The 20,438-nt window shown below is 37.8% G+C and overlaps 1 protein-coding gene across 6 annotated transcripts in view; it reads left to right on the forward strand.

Moving 5' to 3' along the window:
- Positions 1-20,438, forward strand: part of LOC122556682 (glutamate receptor ionotropic, delta-2-like) — a 530,324-nt gene that overhangs the window by 364,943 nt on the left and 144,943 nt on the right. For all 6 annotated transcript variants that reach the window (XR_015759754.1, XR_015759755.1, XM_043703715.2 and 3 more), the window contains 2 exons: positions 4,511-4,612; positions 19,686-19,883. Coding sequence is in view for 4 of the 6 variants with exons in the window: in XM_043703715.2 (XP_043559650.1) it covers positions 4,511-4,612; positions 19,686-19,883 (300 nt within the window). In the remaining 2 variants the exon portion in view is untranslated. The remainder of the gene's footprint in view (positions 1-4,510; positions 4,613-19,685; positions 19,884-20,438) is intronic.

A 20,438-nucleotide genomic window follows, 5' to 3' on the forward strand; every position in this document is an offset into this window, starting at 1 on the left:
GCTGTGAGGCTGCAGTGCTAACCACTGAGCCACCGTGCCGCCCCTTTAATGTAGGAAATAATGAGATCATGCACTTTGGTAAGAAGAATCAAAAGGCAAACTATTATTTAAAAATAAAAAGACTCCATAAAATAGTGCACTGAAGAGGGATCTGGCTGTTCTTATGCAATAACAAAAGAAACGTTCGCATGCAGGTGCAGCAAGTAATGAAACAGCCAAATACAATTTTGGCTTTTATTGAGAGGGGTTCTTGTTACAACAATTCTGGGTGTGGTGAGGCTGCATCTAGAATACTGTGTACAGTTTTGGTCCCTGCATTTAAGAAAAAGCCTACTGGCATTAAAGGCAGTTCAAAAGAGATTTACTAAGCTAATTCCTTGGATGAAGGGGTTGAATTATCAAGAACAGCTAAACATGCTTTCTGCAATTGTCTCTAGAAGAAGAGGTGATCTTTTTGCAAGGCTTGACAAGGTAAATGTTGACAAGCTGTTTACACTAGTAGAGGTTATCAAACTAGGCTACCTAGTTACAGAATAAGGGGACAATCATTTAAAATGCAGAAGCAAAGAAAATTGTTCTCTCAGAGGGCAGTGAATGGCTGGAATTATCTACACCAGAGAGCTGTGGAGGCTAGATCATGGGAATGTAATTAAAGAGAAGCTAGATGAATATTTGAAATATCAGGGAGTTGGGAGAGGGTTCAAAAGAAGAGTTGAGATCTAGGGAAAATCAGCCTGATTTTCTTGAATTGTGATACAACCTTGAAGGACTGAATGGCCTACTCCTGCTTCTATTTCTTGTTTTTTCTATAAATAATTCATGGGTTGTGGAAGACAACCCGTAATCAATTGCAAAAGATAACCTTGTTTTTACACAGGAACACTTCCCCTGAATTCCACAGCTGACCAGTGTATTAGCACTTCTCTGTACAATTTCATCCTTGTCTCCAGAGATATCATCATACACAGTACATTCACTGTACTAAAAACTCACAAAGTCTCATTCATTCACTCTTTTCAAAGGGGCCTCCAATAAAGTTGCTTGAGTATAATTCATAGAGTATGGATGCCAACTGCTTCTTCCTAATTGTGCTTCCTCTTGATGCCAGTATGAAAAGTAAATTATTCATTTCAATCTGATCTTTTTCATAATTGCTGATGGCAAGAATGTATGTGCTAGATCAATAATGTTTTTATATGACCTTCTTGTGAAAAGGGTTCACTGTTGTATTATTGGACAGATCTCAGGATACTTTTAAGATAGCTAGCTGACATCATGACATGTGATGCTGTAGTATAAGAGGTCCTACTTTAAACTCTGTATATTCAGTTGGTTCGTATTTATTCAGTTAATCAACCAGTCAATTGGATATAATATATTAGCAGTCTAAGTAAACATTTAACCTAGACTAAATCTGAATCTGAGATGTAATATTAGTGTACATGGTTTATTGTTAATAAAGTTCCAATTATCTATTTTAATATGAAGCCAATACATTGTGGTATGTATTATGTAGACTATCAAATTAACAAACACAAAGACATTATAGTAGCAGCAAAGTAGCAGCAAATACATACTGGAAGATAGTGACAGCAAATGGATATTGAAAGCTGAAGTAAGATTTCAACAGTTACTAATCACCTATCAGATACCTGCTTTTAAAGTTGAAGCTCTTACTGGTAACAAGATTAAAATCCACAACCGTACCGAAGCAAGAAAAATTTGTTTCCCTCTCTCTCTTTAAAAAATGGCCTGTAGCTGACCCAATTTAAAAACAGGAGAAGGACAGCTCTAACCTACTAAAGTGCTCCTGGAACAAAACTGAAGGCAAACAACTCTATATAATATATTTTCAATATTTTAAACAAGTTTTTAACTGTGTCAAGACATATTTGATTTTGGCATTTTACTCCTGAAAAATGTAGCATAAACCAAAGCAAGTTGTCACTACTCACTTTTCTTTTGCCATGATCACTACCTAAAAACACAAAGTTGCTACTTTCAAAACATATGGGACGCGTCCCTCCATCGGATGGATATTGAGTAAAGAATTGGCAGGTCATGTTACAGTTGTATAAAACTTTGGTTCAGCAGGATGTTGCCTGGTATGGAGGGCACTAGCTATAAAGAGAGGTTGAGTAGATTAGGATTATTTTCATTAGAAAGATGGAGGTTGAGGGGAATGTCTATAAAATCATGAGAGGTATAGACAGGGTGAATAGCAAGAAGTTTTTTTTCCCCAGAGTGGGGGATTCAATTACTAGGAGTCATAAGTTCAAGGTGAGCGGGAAGAGTTTAAGGGAAATATGCGTGGGAAGTTTTTTGTGCAGAGAGTGGTGGGTACCTGGAGCACATTGTCAGCAGAGGTGGTAGAGACGGATATGATAACATGGTGCTGGAAAAGCACAGCAGGTCAGGCAGGATCCAAGGAGAAGAAGAATCGATGTTTCAGGCAAAAGCCCTTCATCAGGAATGAGGCCTCATTCCAATTGAAGCGCTTTTGCCCGAAATGTCGATTCTCCTTCTCCTTGGATGCTGCCTGACCTCCTGTGCTTTTCCAGCACCACACTCTCAACTCTGATCACCAGCATCTGCAGTCCTCACTTTCTCCTAGTGGGCATGATAGCATCATTTAAGATGTATCAAGACAGATGCATGAATGGGCAGGGAGCAGAAGGATACAGATCCTTGGAAAATAGACAAAAGGTTTAGATAGAGGATCTGGATCGGTGCAGAAAGGCCAAAGGGCCTGTTCCTGTGCTGGAATTTACTTTGTTCTTTGTTCTTTGTTCAACTACAGCAAGAAATAAAATGAGAAGAGAAGCCAACTGGTCTTGAAGTAAATTTTATAAATTGCCATGTTTCATCTGCACAAAGCAACACAGTTTATGATGAAAAGCAAATAACTAAACATGGAATGTCAGTTCATTCATTTACTGTCTGAATTACTCAAAGACAGACTGAATCTTAACCCTTTAGACTGACAGACTACAAGGACAGACAGTCTGTCCAACTTCTTTTCACTTTGGGAAGAAGAGTTAAACTTTCCAGCATTTTGAATGTTGACAGCAACATCCAGCCAAGATTGTGCAAGCCCTAGAAGAATCCTTTAAAATTCCGAGGTTTGAATTAATGTTATAATACCGAAGGTTAGATGAAAGTGTTGACCAATTTGAAGGCAGATGTCAATGCCAAGGTACAGGATGTAATTTTACTAAAGCTAGCTGAAAGACAAATAAAATTGATCTTCTACACCTATCAAATCTTTTGAAAAGGCAGTTTTGAAAAAAAACTAAAGACTCCCTCTAGACAAGGAGGCTTGGGTTTGAGTCCCATCTGCTCTAGAGGAGTGTAATAACAGGTTTATTATATATAACACCTAGACTGTATAAGTAAGGCTGAGATATTAATGTCCACAGTTAGTTGTTGGTAAATGTCCAGATATTAGTGTTAATACAGACCCAGGTGTCTGTGGTATATATTATGTGAACTAACATATTGAAAACCATAGGAACATCAGTCACTTCACAGGAGATATGCCTAATGCTGCTTGCTGCACTTCTTGTGATGCTGTGCAGACAATCTGACCCCATCTATTTCTTGTCACATATGCAAGCATTGGATATAGCAGGTTGTCTAGGGTCTGCAAATGCCTGCTATTTCTTTTCATCTTCCACCAACTCATGACCCCAACCAATCTTTTGAGCTTACAATCTGGAGTAATTGCATGCCCAGGAAACAACACTAACTATTCAAGTACACTCGACTACAGAACTCAGGTCAGGCAGCATCAGTACTCAAGACAGCTGGCACGGTCCCTCCCTTCCTGCTATGCCCAAGTGAAAATTTTGATTTTTGCTGTTTAGAATTAGAAGTAAGGAATACACATTTTTATGGGGCATAGTTGGTCTATCATAATTGAAAACGCCACCCCCCCAAAGAGGCACAGCAAGTACTTTAAACGTTTGGGCAGCTTTAGGCTATTAAAATATTATGACTAAGCTGACCAAACTATTTCAAACTGTCCCACTTGCATTAATTAGCTTAAATATCATATTCATAAATCTTGGAATAGATTTAACAGGACAGCTCAAGGTCCTGACCATTAACTGAGAGTGTTTTCAAAATTACTTTGAAAAAGGGAAAAACGAATTAATTAACCTCTCAAGATGTGTCAGGTCACAGTAATAATAATTAAGTGGCTTTAAAGGGGTAGGCTAGCAATTAAACATACCATCATTTCAATAGCAGAACAATTCTGGTGTGCCACCTTCTGCTTCAATCCTTATAACATCCATGTGTATTCTTCAATGTATTGTAACAGGTCCAAGATTGATTGAAATTTTATATTTTTAGAAGGTAGTTACATTAATTACAGCTTCAGTGTCTTCACGTTGATATAATGAGCTGTGAGAAACATGGATCTTTGGGGAAGTAAAACAGTAAAATTATGCTGTAATTAAAGTTAATTGCATTATTTTAATAAAGCATGTTTGTATTCCCCATATAGCTAGGACTTTGGAGTCCAACCAATGGATTGAATGGTTCTCTTGTCGATCAAAAACTGGAAAATAGTATGGAAGGAGTGACACTGCGAGTTGTGACAGTACTGGTAAAATAGAATTTTTTCCCTTCGTATATAGTTGAATGTTTGGCAGCCGACAATCATATTTAAATACTTGCAATGTTAGAAATGCAATTCCTATTATAACAATACATAGCTCAACAATGATTGTCAGATTTAAATGCACAAAAATAAACATATGGCTTGACATCCTCACATTGAATATTTTCTTTAAAACTAATCAAGAATACATTAATAACTGTAAAATTTTCTTTAAGATCAGGGTATCTCTAGAGTGATTTAATGTTCTTATTTATAATTAGATGACTGTCTTCTACTATCTTAATACTCTTTCTGATTTATTTATCAAGCAGTAGTATAAACAAAAGCCATGAAGATGTTGGCCTCCTGAAACACACCACAGTCCAAAGATTAGGCAGGTAGTAGATACAGTCAGGAAGAATAGAATGAGCAGAATAGAATGAATAGAAAAGAATAGAATGGAATGAGGAAAGGCCCATCAGTTCACTAAGCCTGTTCCTGTTGCGAGTCTTGTAAAGTCTACCCTAGTGTGAATTCTGCCTCAACTATTTTATGTCCAGTGTTGGGTTTCTGCACCACTGATTTCTCATACCTTTTTATATTCTCTGTACAAGGACAGATCACTGTCCTCTAAAACAACAAGCCACAGACCTAACGGTGATAAGACCTATAATATGCCATGGAATATTTGACCATTTCAGTCCATAGCGATTCCTGTAAACTTCATTCTTATTCCCAACTAAATATTTATCAAGACTTTTTGATTTCTTTTCTTGAAGGAGTTAATCAACACAGCATCAGGTGATTTTGCTCTATGTTCTGGAATCATCCTTGTTGCTCTTCTCTGAATCCTCTCAATGCATCTATCTTTTTGAAGGTAGGGTGTCCAAAATTGCACAGTGTTTGACTATGGCCTCACCAATGATCTGTACTAGTTTGGGTAACCTATTGCCCTTTCTAGTCAAATACCCGTGAGATCCACCACATGTCGGATTAGCTTTAGTGACTACAGCTACACATCAAAAACTGTGATTGATCAGTAGCTTTTCTTATGTCATCCATGTTTCAGTATAGATAATGCTTTCAATTTACAAATTCATCCATTTTTTTCAAATGTGCATTGCATTCACTTTTTATTAAATCAATTTATAACGTCTTAAGATATCTGCTTAATTTCTCCAGATTTTCTCTAACTTTGCTTATCTTTTTGTTTCAACCTGTTCATATAATTTAGTGACTTAAATATATAAGTACAGTTGAATACTGTTGGAGTGACCAATTTGATCAGTCTGCATTTAGGAATAAATGACAGAACCCTTTAGAAACCTTGTTCTGTTAAAATCAGCACTTCTAATTTTTTGCTGACGTTAATACAATAACTTAGCAGGGCAGGCTTAGCAGCTATTTAAACTGTCCATTAGTCATGAGCAACCTCACAAACCTCATGGAAATTGAATGCAAAATTACTTGTATTGATCACCATAATTGATGATAAACCTTTACATTTAATACAAACTGATCTTAGTAATAGGATCTCAGGATTTAATGTTTGTATCCACCTAATCATGACAAAAACTGCAGTTTGATTGGCAAGAACAGCAAGAACAGAGCTCTCTAGAAATCCCCTGCTTCCCAGGCAGTTTTTTTTTTAAGTTTATCATCACTTTGTACTTCTTATTGTTAAGTCTGTCGTCAATGTAATTACTTAACCTGGTTGTGATTATGTGAATTTTAACCTTTTAAAGATTTTATCTTGAACATTATCCTTGTACATGCTTTTTTTTAAAACACTGAATCAATATATTTTCAGTGTAGCTCCCATTTGTTAGTTTGGTTAATTATTCAAAGAACTCTAGCAGATTAATAACATAGAAAACAGAACACTACAGCACAGTACAGGCCCTTCAACCTTCAATGTTATGCTTACCTTTAATCCTACTCTAAGATCAGACTGACCTACATACCCTACATTGTACTATCTTCCATGTGCCTATCCAAGACTCACTTAAATGCTCCTAATGTATCTGACTCTACTACCATTGCTGGCAGTGCATTCCACACACCCACCACTCTCTGTGTAAAGAACCTACCTCTGACATCACCCCTAAACTTTCCTCCGATCACCTTAAAATTATGCCCCCTTGTGATAGCCATTTCCACCCTGGGAAAAAGTCTCTGGCTACCCACTCTATCTACACCTCTCATCATCTTGTATACCTCTCAAGTCACTTCTCATCCTTCTTCACTCCAATGAGAAAAGTCCTAGGTCCCTTAACCTTTCATCATAAGACATGCCATCCAGTCCAGACAGCATCCTGGTAAATCTCCTCTACACCGTCTCTAAAGATTCCACATTCTTCCTTTAATGAAACGACCAGAACTGAACACAATATTCCAAATGTGGTCTGACCAGGGCTCTATAGAGCTGCAGCAGAACCTCACAGCTCTTAAACTGAATCCTACTGCAAATGAAAGCCAGCATACCATATGCTTTCTTGACAGCCCTATCAACTTGGGTGACAGCTTTGAAGGTTCTATGGACATGGACCCCAAGATCCTTCTTTTCCTTCACACTGCCAAGAATCCTGCCTTTAACCCTGTATTCTGCATTCAACTTTGAACTTCTAAAGTGAATCACTTCACACTTTCCCAGGTTGAACCATTTCCAACTGTTTCTGACTATTTATTGATTCCTTGTTATGACCTTTTTCACTTTGGATGCGTAATTATAACATCCCATACAGTGTTCTTGACCATTAATATAACAGTATGTGTTAGGATATGATTCATAGTTCTTGCCTTGCTCCTTTTTACAATATTGTGATAGGCAGGATAAATTGGCTGTGAGAAAGTAAATTCCAAGAGAATTGAAAATATTAGGTAATACAATCATTATTAATTCAATATCAAAATTACTAGATTTTAAGTAATGATATTTTATTCAAATTTTGTTTGCGTTCCAAATAGAAACTTACATTTATTAATATGACTTACCACCTCAATAATTTTTAAACAATTCTTATACTTTTGTAAGTGATATTTTTTCACAAAAATAGGCAAGTGGAAACTTGTCATTAGACAAATTTTGAGATTCAATACCTTTGTTTCCAAATACTTGGAAATACAAAGGGCTTTATAAGTCTTGTGCTGCCTTAATCACATATAATTCCTATAGTGTTGAAACAGGCCATTGGGCCCAATAAATCCACACGGCTCTCCAAAGAGCATCCCACCCAGACTCATGCCCGTATACTATCCCCATAACTCTGCATTTTCCCATTGCTAATCCACCTAATCTATACGTCCTTGGATGCTACAGATATGGTCAATCCACTTAACCTGCACATCTTTGGACTGTGGGAGGAAACCCATGCAGACACAAGCAGAACATGCAAACTCCACACAGACAGTCATCTGAGGTCAGAATTGAAACCACAACCTTGGTGCTGTGTGTCAACAGCACTAGCCACCGTGCCACCCCATGTGATATGACACTGTTTGTAGAAGCCAGGAATTGCATTGTCTTGAGCAGTTATTTGAAGAATGCTATAGCAAAGGGACAAAGATATCAACCTTAACTGGCAGCAGTATGAAAGTGATCCATAAAGTCTGTAAGCTTCTTTGCCCAGCTTTATTTATTCCATTATAAAGCAAAGGAGCTGATATTCTTTCCTTCATAGATTTTTTCACAAAATTTGAATAACAAATATTTGAAAGTAAGGTAACTGTAAAAGGGATTATTTGTTGTTTTCTAAGCATTCCAACTCAAAAGCAAATATAGAAATATTATGGGAAACAGAAATTATTTATATTGATTAAAGGCTTCACTGGATTATGAATGAGCTCCCGATCCACAATTCTGCATCTAGGAACAAATATCAAAACATGGTCTGATTTCATTGATCATACTCAATGCAAAGATTTGAGTGACAAGATAGCAGGATGCAATATAGGAATTTGTCTGTTTAGTTAATCAATCCTGTCCCACCATTCAATGAGGCAGTGACAATCTAACCCTGCAAACTCATCTTTTCATTTTAACTCTCAGTTCTGTTGACTAAAAATCTATCAATTTCAGAGTTGAAATAAACAATTAAAGAAGTTTATAAACACTTATCATTTCAAATCTTGTGATCCTGTCAGTCAATCACAGGAATTCTAAATATTTTTTTGAAGGTCTGTATAAAGATCAAAACAAGCCCCAATCTGCAGAGAAATTTTGTCTGTATCTACCCTGCATATTCCCCTATCTATCAGAAAAATTCAATCAAATCTCTGCTTGATCTTTTAACTTCCATGAAAATGCATGCACAGAGTATGGAGTCTTTCTGTGTAGTTTAACCCTTGAATACAGGTAATGTTCTGATAAATGTAGTCTGCATCCTCTCCAGGGCCATACTTCTTTTGTAGGGTAAGGTGGCCAAAATTGCACTCAATACTCCAGGTGCTTTCCAAGTATTGTATCCTAACTTTTAGTGGAACCTCAGTCTCCTTCTGGTCCACTCTGGCAGATATGAAGCCTTACATTTCATTTGATGTTTTGATCAGTTTCTGTACCTGCCCTGACATTTGAATGATTCATATATCTAGACCCTTAGGTACTTATGCCATGTCAGTAGCTATTTAAGTAACTGTAGCTTTAACTTTCTTTAGACACCATCAGATTTGGTGAGGTACCTCATGCAGTTTTCCGCTGTTCACTTCATTTATGTGCCAAACCTCTTTGGCATCACGCTCATGTTTTTGTAGAGTCAACAGCAAAATATCCACAACTGTTGGGATGTTCTGGGATTTCCTCAGCTAATGCCATAATTAAAGCCCACCTGTACATCAGGTTAATTGCTGCCTGCTATGACTAGCCCTTCATTAATATGCACAGTTGGAGGAAAACAAGAAAGGAAAATCTCTGAGGGCACATAAGTGACATGGGTGACTCTTCAGTGGAAATGGAGACATAAATTCCTGAATGTATTGCTACTTTAGATCATTGCCAGTCTGATCAACAATCATTGTAACTACAGCTTCAAGAATCAAATTACAGAGGTCACCCATCCCATGTTAGAACTCTGCCTAAGTAGACTGCTGTTCATATTTTTAATCAACTTGTTCAGATACACCTCTAGGGCAGGTGGAACTTGAACTCAGACATTCTGGCCCAGAGAAAAGGGACTCTACAAATACACTACAAGGCTCTACTGTATTACTGTATTCTAAATGAGTCAAAAATGTGCTGTGATTATGTGGCCAGGCTGGTGCTTGTTTGATGCCAACCTTTGTAGACAGATAATACAGCTGTTTATTGCCTACAAGCATGCCATTAGATGTCAGGGTTGTTGGCAAGATTGCAGTCACAGAGAGCAAACAGTGAGCTGTAGCTGCCAGGAATCTGTTCTGATTTCAATGTCATCGAGCTGTAGAGTCATACAGTGCAGAAACAGACCCTTCAGCCCACTAAGTATATACTGACCCACAAACACTATACTACATTCATTCCATTTCCTTCCATATTCTACAATAGCATTTTAAGTGCCAATCCAGATGCTTCTTAAATATTATGAAAGTATCTGCCTTTGCCACCCTCTCAGGCAGCACATTCCATATTTTTACCACCCTCTGGGTGAAAAAAAAAATCTTCTGACTCCATCTAAACCACTTACTCTTCATATTAAACTTATGTCCTCTAATCTTAGACACATCTGACATGTCGAATAGATTCTCACTACCTGCTATGTGTATGCTTCTCATAATTTTGTATACTCAAGCAGACCACAAACCCCACCCCGCTGCCCCCAACCCCACCTCAACCTCCTCTGTTCCATAAAAAAGAGCAACCTATTCAGTCTCTCTTCATACCTGAGAACTTTCATTCCAGGAAACACTCTGGTGAATATCCTCTGCACGTTTTCCAATGCAATCATGATAGAATGGCAATCACAAGTGTGTACAGTATCGGTGGCCTAACCAATGTTTATAAAGTTGTAACAAGACTTCCTTGCTCTTATATTCACTCCAGCTAATGAAGGCAAGCATTGCATATGCCTTTTTCACAGGTGACACCTTCAGGGACCTGGCAGGAATTTGTGCTGTCTACGTTCCCTCTGGCATATAGGAGAATAGCAAAATACATGTAAAGGAGGTGACAGTAGGTAACAGTGCAGTAACGTAATGCAATATAAGTACATGCAAGCAAGCCTCTTACCAGTCCGAGTGTATTATGTCTCACATACAAAATATGGGTAGAAAATCACTTTTTCTGTCTTAAAGTTAAAATCTCATTTTTCCAATCTTGCCATATTTTCCCAATTGACTCACCATTGTGTCCATCACGAGGGGCTGAGAAGATTTTGTCATTTATCTCTAGTTAATTTCAGGAGTGGAACTTAGTGATCATTCTGAATCTCTAAGATTACAGATACCGTAGTTATAGGAGCTGGCTGCTACAAGCAGTTACAGACAGATGGGACCTCACAGGTACAAAAGCAGTAGGATTTGCCTCTATTGCTGGATTCATAAACCCATCAAACTTTATTGATTGCACTCATATGTTTATCAAATCACTCAGTTATTAGTCAGTATGAACCCTCAATATACAATTACAATAAGAACTTTACTTCTTGTTTGTGCATAGTTTCATGTCAGCTAACACAATGCATTTAGCCTAGTAGTTCAGGGTGGCATTGTTTTCATGTCACTACTGTAAATTTGTACATTATTTCTTGGGATCAAGAGCACTTGAAAAACTTTCTACTCAACCCTTTACATGACTTCCAGATGGAAACACAGAGCTACTATACTTGAAGCCATCTACTCATGAGAACAATCATCGAACAGGTCAAAGGAACTGCTGAAGATGGAATTCCAGTGCCTGAAACAATCATAGAGCCATAGAGTCATAAAACATGGAATCAGACCCTTCAGTCCAACTCATCCATGCCAACCAATGTTTCCAAACTAAACTAGCCCCACTTGCCTGCTTTTGGCCCATACTCCTCCAAACTTTTCCTATTCATGTACATGAACAAATATCTTTTAAATGTTGTAATTGTACTTGCATGCACCATTTCCTCTGGCAGTTCGTTCCACATACAAACCACCATTTCTGTGAAAACGTTGCCCCTCAGGTCCCTTTTAAATTGTTCTCCTCTCTCCTTAAAAATATGCCCCCCCTAGCTATGCCCCTCATGATTTTATAAATCTTTATCAGATCACCCCTCAACCTCTTATGCTCCAGTTAAACAAGTCCCACCCTTGTTCACTGATCTTTTTCTGAACCATCTCCAGTTTAATAATATCCTTCCTATAGGACGGCAACCAGAACTGTGCACAGTACTCCAAAAGTGGCCTCACCAATGCCCTGCACAACTTCAACATGACGTCACAACTCCTGTACTTAGTGGTCTGAGAAGTGAAGGCAAGCAAGCTAAATACCTTCTTAACCACCCTGTCTACATGTGACACAACTTTCAAAGAACTATGTACAGTCACGTGGTGCCTGTAATATGTTCCTGCAAGGCTCTTACCCATTGAGGTGGGTAAGAGCCTTGCATTCTCCATCATGTGGCCCTATGCAGAGTTCGAACCTTCAAGTGGGTGAAATGCTAAATTAATACAATTTATGAAAGGATGAACAAGATGAAGAGGAGGATGCAGAGCAAAGCTGTGTCTAAGCTATTCACGGAGATGGACAGGGACAGCTCATAAGTCAATCCCTAATCAGGATGACATGAATGTCATGTAAACCTTGAGTATTTCATCTGTTCACTAATCATTGTGTAAATTTGCATGCATCAGAACTCACTTTGCACTGCCTGTGAGAATGTTAGCACTAAGCAACACAAGCTTGAATAGATCTACTCTTATTGCTAGCACATAATATTATCACCAGCAGTCTCACTATCATCACTTCTTCCCCATATTCCAGGTTTCATATTAAATTCTGGAAGCTCACATACCTTGGGTCATAGGCCAACATCTTCAATGTTATTAATATAAGACCATGTGCACATTCACAAATTAGATTAACCCAATTACTCAATAGGGCATCTGCCTAATGTAGTGAACTCCATACATGTTCTTTGTGGCATTGGACGAATTGGAGGTGACAGCCTGCTCACATGTCTGTGACATACAGAGTATGTTAAGATACACCTAATGGTTATCCTCACCAGAGATGTACCAGTGATGTAAATTCACTGGGCAAGTCCTGCCACCACTCAACTGAATAACATCAGTCAGGTCAACTGGCTGATTAGTGATATTTTAATCAATGTTCCAATATTCTTAATAATAGTACCTCAACAGAATCTGTTTTACAAAGGTTATTGTGATTGAGGCTTTTCTACCTAATTCACAAAATATTTGTTATTAATGCTTTCAATATTTATACCATAGGAAGTTATGCACTGCAATCTGATATAACTGCAATCTAGTAAGTATCGTTGCACAAAATATTTGCACTGCTATGCATTGGGGAACCAAACATGGAACAGTTTTAAAAGTGGGAAGGATGTGATGGGGACCATATCCAATTCTTCAACTGAACCCTACTCTTGGATCTCTCTTGATGAACTTCAGGAGCAGAATTCTTTTTGAACATTTTGTTTATACTTGATCAGTTAGTGTCAGTTTCATCAAGTTAAAACTGACCCCACCAAGTTTATTTAGCACTTAATATTTATTGGCATTTGGAATGTTTAATTTGATTTTGCAGTCAAAGTGAAAATCCAAATGAATAATGGTTTGACAGGAGGGTATCGCTGAGCTGTGAGAAATGTCCTAGATAACAATAGTTGTGAAAATCATAACTAAAAAGGGAATAAAATATGTAAAATATTGAGCTTAATAAAAGCAAAGCAAAACCTGAGCCGCAGTTGTGGGTGAAAAATTATGTCAAAAATGTCTTTTTGCTTCCTTGAATATCTAAAAATTAGAAAATTGGGATTATGATAAAGGACAGTTTAGGCTATTTTTAAAAAGTAGATAAAAAGTAAAGGGGAAGAGTCAAATTTAAGAGTGCAGCAAATGAGATTTAAAAAACCATGTTGCTTCAGGAAGGAAAGTCAAAGAATAAGTGAATTTGCTCAAGCACAAACTGAGTAGAATCATTGCAAATGTTTATGATGAAGTAGATAACGCAAATGTATTCCATATGTTTCCTTTCACAAAGGAGGATTATGAACAAATTCTCACTGCAATAAAAAGCCAGAAAACTATTCAGGCATATATAGAACTTAATAAAAATTGTGTTCTGTAACCAATAGAACAATGAACTATCCGTGAACAATGAACAATGAAGTGTTATAGATGTATTCTCATATCCTTATTGAAATTCAGGAGGAAAGTACTGGTGCCTTCACAAATTATAAACCTAAGAGCTGAAGGATTGCAAGGGTATACACTAATATTTAAGAAAGGAATAAAATGTGTAAAATAGCCTGATATTAATTGGCAAGTAAATCCTAATGATAGTGACCCAAAATATCTAAGCACATTTCTTGTGATACTTTAAGTGGGCATTTCAAGAATATGTGCATTAAGAGATATGTCCTTGAGCACATAAGCTTGCTTTTCATCAAGATAGATCCAAAAGATAAACTTTATTTGATTTCAAAAAAGATTTAATGAAGTTTCTCACGAGGTTAGTAAAGAAGTTTAAAGCTCATGGGATAGAGTCATGGAATAGAACTTAAACAGTTAGCTTGGTTAGAGGTTAAGCACAGACATGAAATGTTTCTCTTTGTTATAAATGCTGTTCTCGGTATTCATGATATGGAGGAGCTGGCCTTGAACTGGGGTGGACAAAGTTAAAAACCACACAACACTAGGTTTATTTGGAAGAACAAGTTTTCATAGTAGTACTCCTTCATCAGGTAGTTAGTGAGGCAGGATCATAGGACGCAGAATATATAGTAAAAAATCAAAGTGTCATACAGCTGGTGGGATATGTTGAACAAACCTAGATTGCTGTTAACACTTATAGAGTCATAGAGATGTACAGCATGGAAACAGACCCTTCGGTCCAACCCGTCTATGCTGACCAGGTATCCCAACCCAATCTCGTCCCACCTGCCAGCATCCGGCCCATATCCCTCCAAGCCCTTCCTGATCATATACCCATCCAAATGCCTTTTAAATGTTGCAATTGTACCAGCCTCCACCACTTCCTCTGGTAGCTCATTTCATACACATACCACCCTCTGCATGAAAAAGTTACCCCTTAGGTCCCTTTTCTCTCTTTCCCCTCTCAACCTAAACCTATGCCCTCTAGTTCTGGACTCCCCCACCCCAGGGAAAAGACTGTTTATTTATCCTATCCATGCCCCTCATAATTTTGTAAATCTCTATAAGGTCACCCCTCAGCCTCCGACACTCCATGGAAAACAGCCCCAACCTGTTCAGCCTCTCCCCATAGCTCAAATCCTCCAACCCTGGCTACATTCTTGTAAATCTTTTCTGAACCCTTTCAACTTTCACAACATCTTTCCAATAGGAAGGAGACCAGAATTGCATGCAATATTCCAACAGTGGCCTAACCAATGTCCTGTACAGCCGCAACATGACCTCCCAACCCCTGTACTCAATACTCTGACCAATAAAGGAAAGCATTCCAAACGCCTTCTACACTATCCTATTGACCTGCGACTCCACTTTCAAGGAGCTATGAACCTGCACTCCAAGGTCTCTTTGTTCAGCAACACTCCCTAGGACCTTACCATTAATTGTATAAGTCCTGTTAAGATTTGATTTCACAAAATGCAGCATCTCGCATTTATCTGAATTAATCTCCATCTGCCACTTCTCGGCCCATTGGCCCATCTGATCAAGATCCTGTTGTAATCTGAAGTAACCTTCTTCACTGCCCACTACACCTCCAATTTTGGTGTCATCTGCAAACTTACTAACTGTACCTTTTATGCTCGCATCCAAATTATTTATGTAAATGACAAAAGGTAAAGGACCCAGCATCGATCCTTGTGGCACTCCACTGGTCGCAGGCCTCCAGTCTGAAAAACAACCCTCCACCACCACCCTCTGCCTTCTACCTTTGAGCCAATTTCTGTATCCAAATGGCTTGTTCTCCCTGCATTCCATGAGATCTAACCTTGCTAACCAGTCTCCCATGGGGAACCTTGTCGAATGCCTTACTGAAGTCCATATAGATCTCATCTACCGCTCTGCCCTCATCAGTTCTCTTTGTTACTTCTTCAAAAAACTCAATCAAGTTTGTGAGACATGATTTCCCACACACAAAGCCATGTTGACTATTCCTAATCAGTCCTTGCCTTTCCAAATACATGTACATCCTGTCCCTCAGGATTCCCTCCAACAACTTGCTCTCCACCGATATCAGGCTCACTGATCTATAGTTCCCTGGCTTGTCCTTACCACCCTTCTTAAACAGTGGCACCACATTAGCCAACCTCCAGTCTTCCGGCACCTCACCTGTGACTATACAAATATCTCAGCAAGATACCCAGCAATCACTTCCCTAGCTTCCCACAGAGTTCTGGGGTACATCTGGTCAAGTCCTGTGGACTTATCCACTTTTATGCATTTCAAGACATCCAGAACTTCCTCCTCTGCAATATGGATATTTTGCAAGGTGTCACCATCCATTTCGCTACTTTCTATATCTTCCATATCCTTTTCCACAATAAATACTGATGCAAAATACTCATTAATCACTTAAATGGGTTGCAGGTTTTGATTTATTAATATGCAAATCCTAGAACTTCTTTGAAGTCACATTCCTAAAATAACTTAAGGTTTTATAAAAAAAAGTGACACCTCAGCTCAGACAATACGTTAAAGGTGTGAGGTTAGAATCTGCCTGTATTCCAACCTTGAGTCAGACTGATTCTATTTCCAAAGTAGGGATTTATAAAATGTCACATGGACTGACTGCCTCCAGATTGTGTGGTTTTTGAACAAAATAGAATGTATCTGCAAATGCAAATTCACCCCATAGACTTTTATGTGTGTGTGCGTGTGTATGAGGAAAAGAGAGAGTGTGTGTTTGTGTGTGTGTGTCAGTGAGAGAGAGGGAGAGAGAGGAAGAGAGCGTGTGAGTGTGCATGTGTGCACGAGTGTGATGGAGTATATGCCTGAGAGGGCATGTGCATGAGGGCGAGTGTGTGTATTTGTGTGTATATGTGTATACTGTAGTGGGGTCACCTGTAGTGTGCACAAACTTAAATCCCGGTTGAGGCTATCCTCATGGGTACTGAACTTGGCCATCAGCCTCTACTCGGCCAGTCTGCATTGTTGCATATCCTGAAGTCCACCTTGGAGGTTGGTCACTCGAGGCCAAATGTTCTTGACTGCTGAAGTGTTCCCTGGCTGAGAGGGGTCATCCCTGTCTGGTGATTGTTGTGCAGTGTCCATTCATCCATTGTCGTAGCATTTGTTTGGCCTCACCAATGTACCATGTCTCGGGGCATCCTTGCCTGATGTGTGTGAAAAAGGCAACGTTGGCCGAGTCACATGAGTACCTGCCGCACACTGGGTGTGTGGTGACTCCAAGTGTTATGGTAGTATCCATGTTGACACTGACATTTCTTGCACTGGTTGCCATGACAGGTTTGGACGGTGTTGTGGTCGATGTTGTCCTGAAGGCTGGGCATTTTGCTGCGAACAATGGTCTGTTTAAGATTTACACAATAATGCAGAGTCGCCAAGCAGAGGCTGATAGCCTAGTTCAATATCCATGAGGATGCCCTTAACAAAGGATCTTTGGTTCATGTCACACTACAGGTGACCCCACTACACTATACACACACATGCATACACACAATAACACACACTGTCATGCAGACCCTCTCATACACACGTTCTTTCTCTCTCACAAACGCACACACACAACAATTCTTTCATTATCATGCAGACTATAAATGATTATATCCATTGGCATATAACAATTCGCACGTGTATGCTATTCAGTGGGCATCAAAAAAGAGTCCACGCTGAGCAATGTCAGTTGTTCAGTTTTACATGTGTATCTGTGGGCAGTAAATTAGAAGAAATATATAGAAGGACTAAACAGGTATTCATATGTCACCTAATATTTCTCCCAGGTGGGTTCTCAAGTAGTTCACATACAACTTATTGCTCTAAAGTACAGACAATTATTGTATCAGCGAATTCAGAAACCATTTTCCCCAGGGCACTGCCCCACAAACAGCAATAAAATGAATAAACAATCATTCTGCTCCTGATGGTTGTTGAGTGTTTACATTGGCTAGGGTAACATTGTAGTTATCTGCAAATTTTCCATAAGGTCTTTAACCTTAACTGAGAACAAATAGGCAAACTTCAGTTTCATGATTAAATTGAAAGATAAACTTTTGAAAATGCATCTAGCACTGAAGTATTGCCTAAAATTATATGTCCAGTTGTTAAAGTGTTTTTTAAAGACTCCAACACTGACCCAGAGACCACCATTTGAATAATGTGTCTGAGAGGTTGCCTCTGAAAAATAGCAGAGAAATTTCGTTTGAGGACAATGATGACTTCAAAGACCATTGACAAAGCTTTTCTGTAGTGGATGTTTTCTCAATGTGTTTAATGAGCAAGTAGTATTTTCCGCTGACTTTTATTTCATTTATTTCATAGTTTGATTAGTGTGGTAAAATATTGGTCCTCCTAATCCTGTAGGATATGTGATTAGAATTGTCAGAATTATTTTAAAAAATCACTCCAAAAGGGAACTAAAATGTATGCAAATGCTAATTCTTTTTATCAGTCATTATCAGGGATGGAATTTGTATCAATTGGTTTAATCTGATTTTTTTTTCTTGTTAGGTAATTAACCAGTATCTATTTTGCAGCACACAATGCTGAAAGTCAATCACTTTTTAAAGAAACCTATACTCAACTATAAAATGTAATTCCTGAAACAGCGAGATACAGAATCAGTATTCAAAACTGCATTTAACTAATTCATAATTATTTGAAAATTCTCAATAATTTACCTTTTGTATTAATAATGGTAAAGGCAGATAAATAGAAAACTCTGATTATAGTTGCAACATCTACTTAAACTCACATCAAGGACATATACAATCATCACCATTTGACCAGTCCAATGATGAGAAGGTTTTTTTTAAAATGTATTTTCTTTTTTATTAATTAACTATTGTTTCCTCTCCTAAAGGATGTAGACTTCCTATTGGGGTGCAGTTCCAAAGATCCATAGTTGCCCTCCAATGTGTTGCTCAAGTAGACATACATTATCCGTGAACTATGATAATGTTAGAATGCTATTTACCCAATGAGGCATCACAGTAAAACACTATCCGGTTCTCACTGACTCATATATGTTCTTCCTCGGGGAACTAGCAAGAGCAAAACGTTTTACTGTTTTTTTTGTTCTTCTGAGTTCCAGGCTAGTAAGTGCAACACAAGTAATCCCCTTTAGATCAGCTCAGTTAGTACAAATTAGATTTGATCAACTCATGTGTAGATTCAGCAAAACATTTAACAAACCTGACAAGCCATCACTGTTAAAGTGTGCAAATTATGCTATGTATAGTATTGAGAGTCAACTTTTAAATTTTCTTCATTACTCAATGCAGAGATGTTAACTTTTTTGTCTTTTAGGAAATTGTTTAAAAAATGAAAGAATTACCATAATGCAAAAGGAAATTATATATATATATATTTTAAATCTGTAATTGAAATGAATGCACATAGTATTCGAAAATATATCACTACTCTTTTGCAGATATGCAATCTAGCCATTAGCCCAAACAAGATAAACATTGAATGAATTAAATGTACTGATTCAGTGTTCAAATGTAATATGATTTAATCTTGCATTTTTAAGAAATGTCTTCTCGAATAAAGCTATGAAATCTTATAATGTATATTTTCTACAATCGGGTTAGGATTATTTTATAGATGTACATTAGAAAAGCAAAATCTTATACCTAAAATATTCCTGACAAATAATATAATTTTATAATTCTATAATTTTGTGATAGATTTCACTACAAAGCTAGTATTTAACCTTTCTCCAGAAAATTGGGCTATGTCTTCAGAGGTTCAGCTATGTTTTAATGTTTTCTCTGAATCTTTCCAGGTTCCTCCATTTGTTATGATGTCAGAGAACATATTTGGCCAACCTAAAGAGTTCTGTGGATTTTCCATAGATGTTCTGAATGCTTTGTCAGAGCACCTTGGCTTCAAGTATCAAATTTACCAAGTTCCTGATAATCAACATGGTAGACTACAAAATAACGGAAAATGGAATGGAATGATAGGAGAACTTATTAACAAGGTAATTAGTTCACTGCTGAAGATTATTAATGGTCTGAATGTTGTAGTACTAATATGGTGAAACTGTCAAATGCACCTTCATTACTTCTCAGAAACTGACAGCAACTTATGGAGTTTGTTAGAGCGCAGTTATATTAAAGTTTCTGTCAATTATTCTATGCCCTGTGTAAAATACAATATTGAAGACACCACCAATTACATACAATTTGAAGTCTTTGTTCCAATGACAATCTTACACTCATCACAAGAAAAGCTTTTGGAAAATGTACATCTTGTTAAATGAGATATAACTAAAATATACTAGTTTATTAATGACTGCTGAGATTTCTCTAGCTCTGACATGCTGATTCCAAATTATACAATTTTGTATTTATCTATTTAATTATCAAGGACCTGCTGCTATCCAGATGCTTCTCAGAGCTGAGCAATGCCTCACAAATTTACCTTTTGGTCCTCCCTGGGATGGAGGAAGAGGCTGCTTAACTCTGACATGATAGACCAGGTCCTCCAGCTAAAATGAATTGATCAGTCATGCAACGATTGAAAATGCATATAT

Source organism: Chiloscyllium plagiosum, unplaced genomic scaffold (assembly GCF_037043375.1).
Source record: "Chiloscyllium plagiosum isolate Xiang-an unplaced genomic scaffold, Cpla_swu_hap1 HiC_scaffold_16, whole genome shotgun sequence".
Lineage (NCBI taxonomy): Eukaryota > Metazoa > Chordata > Chondrichthyes > Orectolobiformes > Hemiscylliidae > Chiloscyllium > Chiloscyllium plagiosum.